At 66.3% G+C, this 5,899-nt stretch overlaps 1 protein-coding gene across 1 annotated transcript in view; it reads left to right on the top strand.

The window, feature by feature from the left end:
- RBM38 (RNA binding motif protein 38) overlaps positions 1–1,129 on the top strand; it is a 53,417-nt gene extending 52,288 nt beyond the window's left edge. The window contains exons 10-11 of the mRNA XM_012728138.1: positions 749–819; positions 930–1,129. Coding sequence (XP_012583592.1) covers positions 749–819; positions 930–1,129 — 271 coding nt within the window. The remainder of the gene's footprint in view (positions 1–748; positions 820–929) is intronic.
- Positions 1,130–5,899: the final 4,770 nt, after the last annotated feature.

The following is a 5,899-nucleotide window of genomic DNA, read 5'->3' on the forward strand; positions in this document are numbered from 1 at the left end:
GGCCCCACGACGAAGCGCTCGGGAGGCTTCTGGACGCACCCGCCTTCTCTCCACATCCGCAAAGCGGGAAGCAGGCTGAGCGCGGGCCAGCGGTCCGGCGGCCACTCCTGTGGGGAACGTGGGGCCCCGGGCGACCGGAGGCTGGCAGTCCAGGGGTAACTCAGTGTCCACGGGAGGCGGCGAGCCACCGTGGCCCTGACAGCTCCCGCGGCCCTCTCAGAGGCAGGAGCTGGTGGTGCTGGTGGCAGAGTCCGGCCAGGGGCATGAGCGGCAGGCCAGGCCTCGGCCCGCTGGGCAGCCTCGCGCTCCGGAGCAGGAAGTCCACGCGGGCGCGGCCTGTGGACACTGGGGACAGCCGCCGCTCAGGCCACGGCTGGCTCCCCCGTCCCTGCTACCTGGACCCAGTTCCCCCGGCCGCCTCCTCTGGCCCAGCTTGGGTGCCCCAGAGGGAACTCAGGGCGTCGGGGAAGCTGGGTTCACGCACCTGGCGCATGGTGTCGTGGGGCTCAGGCTCACAGATAGAGGTCAGCGGCCGTGGCCACGCTGAGGGGGAGGCTCAGCCTCAGGGTGGTGCTGGTGACCTGTGGGTCCATCAGGGCTGCCCCTGGGGCACCTGTGCCAGGCTCACTGACAAGCAGGGCATGCCAGCGTGGGCCAGCGTGGGCCAGGGGCCCCGGCTCATAGAGTGGACGTGGGCTCCGGGGCGCAGCTGGGTTTTAGTCTTTCACTCTTCTCGCTCACACTGTAGTCGCTCAGTCTCCCGCCTCGTCCACGCCCCCAGCCGGTCACCTGGTGCTGCCGACGCCAGCGTGGGCCGAGGTGGGGGCACCTGGAGGCGTCAAGGCCGGCCCTGGGCGGGGACGGCCTGTCTGGGCCACCACTTCCACCTCCCGCCCGTCGGGTCAGGTCCATCCGCGCTCGCCCTGCAGCTGCTGACCCGGCGGCTGAAGCCCTGGGGGCCGGCGGCTGCGGCGGCTGCTGCTTGCTCATTCAACCCTCCCACGAGCTGGAGCGGGGCGGGATGCAGCCGCTGTCCACACGTGAGGACGCTGAGCCGGACCGAGGGCCACGCCCCAGCAGGGGGCATTTTACCCCCGACCTGCCCCAGCCGCGAAACATGCCGTGTTGACCATGTGGATTCCCAGGAGTCCCCCTGCAAGTCACCCCTGCACCCCAACAAAGACTGGAGTCCCAGAGCAGGGCAGAACTGGCCACACCCTGACGGGTAATCCTGTGCAGCTTCTAGTTTATGCTGCGGAAACTGCCCCGCCGATGAGTCACGGGCGGAAGAAACCGGCAGCGCAGAGCTGACTTACGGGGGAAACGGCTGGCAGCTTGTAAAGTGGGGGGCGATGGCGACCCCCGCCAGCCCGTGCTCAGGGCCGCGGGCACCCTTGGCTGAGACTCCTCGGAAGAGGGTACTGGGCTCTCCCTCTCGCACGGAGGTGACCAGCCGGGCACTGCCCGCCCGGCCGCCGTGGGTCACCCTACCGGCGGGACAGTTCAGCCAGGGCGGGCAGCCGGCTCGGCCCTCGCCGGGATCAGCCTGGCACCAGCGGCGGCGCCCCGGGGCTCACGCTCCTCGCCAGGAGAGCTGTGTGCCGCCTCCGGGCCGCCCGCGAGGCGTCCAGCACGCTCAGGGCTTTAAGTTCCCGGCAGTTCTGTCTCACGAGCCGGGACGCAGCGGGACTGTCAGCCGCCACCCCGAGCGCGGCGCCTGCCGCGCTGGTGGGAAGCTGGTGGGAGAGCGAGCCCCGACACTGGCACCCCGCTGGCCGGCGGCAGAACCCTCGCTGCTCTGGCGGGCGCAAGGGCGCCGCGGAACGCTGAACCTCCCGCCCTGCCGGGAGCCGGTGAGTGAGTTCCTGCCGTCTGGGCTATTTTAAGCTAAAGTTTCTGAGGGGAGCACGGGCACCCTCAGGTGACTTCCTCACTGAGCAACCTCAGGCCACCCTGGGGCCCCAGAAGCAAATTTGACGCAACCCATCGCCAATAGTGTTTTGTGCTGCAGCCCCCACCCCTGCAGGGAGGCGCTAGCTAGCGAGTGATTTCCTGGGTCTGAGCTATTTTAAGCTAAAGCACTTGAAGGGAGCAGGGCGCCCTCAGGGCGGCTTCCGTACTGAGCAACCTCAAACGCTACCTTGGGGCCCCAGAAGCAAACTTGATACAGCCAAATGCTAAGCCCCGTCCCGACTGCAGCAGGCGGGTTCCCCGGCAGCGCCCGGCCGAGGGAAGCGCCCTCTGGTGGGGGACGCTGTCCTGGCTCTGCCCGGAAGCTTCTCCCCGAGGTGCTCACGTCTGAGGCCTGCGGAGGGCCGAGCCACACCCTGAGCCCTGGCCTCCAGGGTTCGCGCATGCGCAGCCCTGCACACGCCCTGCGGAAGACTTCCGATGTTCAGCGCTTCGCAGCTCCCAGCCCATTTCTTCTGTTGCTTTGCAGTTCCCAGCCTATTTCTTCTGTTACCTTTTCAAATTAAAAAAACCTTAATAGTAGCAACACTTACTGCAGATGACCGCCTTCCCCTGACCCTGCCACCCGCAAGGCTCAGGTGTGCAGGGAAACCCAGAGCTGTGCAACCAGGCTGCAGAATTCCCGCGCTGTGTACAAGTTCTCACCTTACCCATCAAACCCTGGCCCCAGCCCCGCTCCGCGGCCCCCGGGGAGCCCCCGTCTGACTCCATGAGCGGGGCACCCCGGGGACCGCCACTCAGTGGGCCATGCGCTGGGGCCGGGCTCCCCCCGCTGGGCACCACGTGCTGGGCTCGGGGCCGCGCCACGCTTTCCTTCCCTTTCCAGTGTCCACGTGTGGACACGGCTAGCTGCCCGGGAGGACAGCTGGGCGGCGTCCACGCCGGGGCGCTGCGGCTGTGCCGCCTGGGGGATTGGTGAGTGACCTCGGGGGTGGCCGCGACCCAAGCCGTCTGCCTGTCCACAGCGTAGCCCCGGGCCATGCGCCCTCCCGAGGCGAGCGGGTCTGGGCGGTGGGGCGCTGGCCGTGCTCACGAGCGCCCAGACAGGCTGTTTCAGAACAGTTCGTTTATTGGGGAATGCAAAAACACCGTGACACAACAAGCCCGAACTGTTGTGACAACTGCAACCGTCACAGCTGCTCACAGCAGTAGACACAGCGGAAGTCTTAGGTCAATCCAAGTAACTGCGAATCGCCCTCGAGCTCCTAAAACCCTGCTCTCGGGCTGCAACTGTTTTAGACCATGAACGGTGTGAGAATCAATTCACTGAGCTGGAAAGGGGAATTCCTCCACACCTATCAAATGACCGGAGGCTCACTTAAGCTTATCTGGTTTGTTTCTAAAGGGCGGCAGGGCTAATTATTTTTTTTAAATTGAGGCACACAGAACTGGGTGCAGGCCAGAGGTGCAGGGGGTGAGCGGGCCCACCAGAGACAGAGCTGAGGGAGCAGCGGGGAGGCCGGAGAGGTCAGCGGCGCCCGCCACCAAGGGGCGGGGACAGGACGGGGAGGCCCAGCTGCACCCGGGAGGCCTTGCGGGCCACCAAGGGGTGGGGACAGGACGGGGAGGCCCAGCTGCACCGGAGGTCTTGCGGGCCACCAAGGGGCGGGGACAGGACCAGAGGCCCAGCTGCACCCGGGAGGCCTTGCGGGCCACCAAGGGGCGGGGACAGGACGGGGAGGCCCAGCTGCACTAGAGGTCTTGCGGGCCACCAAGGGGCGGGGACAGGACCGGAGGCCCAGCTGCACCAGGAGGCCCCGCCCAAGTATCTTATCATTTGAACTGGCCGAGAAAGCCGCAATAAAACGGAAAAGGAAATCTGATTTAAAGACTTAATGGTGGTTTGAAAAGGCGGGGAGAAAAGTTCATAGAAAAGTAAGGGGAACCAGGAGCCAGGAGGGAGCCAGGACTGTGGCAAAGGGGACACGGGCGGGTTTTGAGGCGCGAACAGGAGTTTGGGAGGCTTGAAGGCGGAGAAAACGCCTCAGCGGCAAGAGGGACCATTCATCGTTGGGGGCTTCTAAGAAAGTGAAAGTTCTTCATGAAGCTGGCTCTCACTGCCAGAATTGTTTCTTCCTCTCGTCCTCAATTATTTGAATCAATTATTTGAAAAGCACAAAGCACGTTGGGCAGAGTCGGGGTGGCTCCGGGGCGCAGGCCGGACCCGCACCCTGCGTGGGCCCAGCAAGGCCATGTGCCGCTTCCGGCCTGAGCTCAGATCCTCGCTTCCTACCACGACATTTTTATACACCTCAGATCCCTTCAGTTGACTTTTGAACTAATGAAAAATACTACGGTAGCTTTGCATTAGGGAGAATTCATTTGAATACAAAAGGATGTAAAATTAGTCTTTTGTGTTAAGACTCCTGGCATGGAAATGGGCTGGGGGTGTCTGAGTCCTCAGGACATTTCCCAGCTGAGCAGGCGGGGTGGCTGGAGAAAGGTCTGACCCAGACCTTTGCAGGGTGGGGTCATTCACAGGCCTGAGGGGCCCCCTGCGGCCCTCTCATAAGCCACCTGCAATGCTTTTCAAGTACCTAGGAACAGGGGACAGGTAGGCACACTCTCCAACTCGGGAAAACAGTGACCCTGATGGTCACGCACGGAGGAGCTCAAGGCGGAGGCCGGAGCGGCTCAAGGCCCCGGGCCCTCACTTATCCATCATGAAGAACAGCTGCTCGCAGGTCACATCTCCCCCCAGGACCTCGTCTCTGGTGCTGGGCTCCCCACAGCAGATGGGCGCCTTCCGAGCGGGGTGCGAGTGCTCCTCGGCCGAGGCCTCTATGGCAGCCGCTCCTGGAGAAAGTGCAGGGCCAGCGGTCACCATCGAGCCAGGACAGAGAGCCGCGCAGAGCAAGGTCTCGCACAGGGCTGGTGTGGGGGCGCCCTCAGCCTCAGGCAGCCTTCAGGGCTTGGCGGGCCCGCGGGGGCTGCAGGGTGGTTGTTCAGCTGCATCCTGGCCTCCACCCCCAGAGGCCAGCAGCAGGGGCCACTGCAGCCAGAAGCCTCCCCAGACGGGCCTCCCGCCAGGGCAGACTCAGCCCCGCTGGAGGGGGGCCGCGGCCTGACTGTTCCGAGAGGCTCCCCTGGCTCCTTTCCTGCTCCCTGAGCACCCCGCCCTCATCCCCGCAGCCCGCCCACACCGCCGTCCGCGGGGCCAGGCCGGGACTGGCGGGGCGCGAACCTCCTCGGGGGTGGACGGCAGAGCCCCTCGCCCAGGGGACAGCAGGGCCGGCTGCCCGCACAGCGTGGGGCCGGCACGGTGTGAGCACGTGGCCTGGGCTGGGCTGAACCCTGCAGAAAGCAGGCTGACTGCGGACGAGGCGCCCCGGTGGGTGCCGTGGTCGCCGAGCGCCAGCGGAGTGGCCAGGACACGTGCCAGGAGTGGCCGCTGGAGTGGTGCGCGGAGGCTGGGCCTCGCAGACGGGCCGAGCGGGCGGGGGCCAGGCAGGGGCGCGGGGGAGGGGAGACAGACGGGGACAGCGAATTGGGGGAGCTTCACGCAGGGATGTTTTCCTCCGGGGACTTTCCAGGCTGGGGGGAGGCTGGGGGGAGGCCGGGGGGGCGGGCAGACACCGCAGAGCCTCGGCCCAGAGGGGGCTGCTCTTCCCAGGACGCCTGTGTCCTCCCCATCCCCGAGAAAACCACAGGCAATGGCCCTCGATGACCGCGCTGGTGCGAGGACACCTGGGCCCGGCCGGATGCGCGATGCTGCCTCCGTGGCGGGGTGCATCTCTCACCCGCAGGCCCTCGCCCACCAGGGCCCCGGCCCAGAGGCGCGTGGGGAGCTGGGCACCACGGGTCTCCGCTGGGAATGGGGGGTGCTCCCAGGAGCCTGCCCCCCACCCGCCGCCCTCCTGCCCTGCAGGCCTGGCCCACAGCACAGGTGGCCCCGCAGGACTCTCCGGAGCTTTGGGGAGCAGGGGCA

The sequence above is a fragment of the Condylura cristata genome, unplaced genomic scaffold (genome assembly GCF_000260355.1).
Source record: "Condylura cristata isolate star-nosed mole 26May11 unplaced genomic scaffold, ConCri1.0 scaffold00022, whole genome shotgun sequence".
Lineage (NCBI taxonomy): Eukaryota > Metazoa > Chordata > Mammalia > Eulipotyphla > Talpidae > Condylura > Condylura cristata.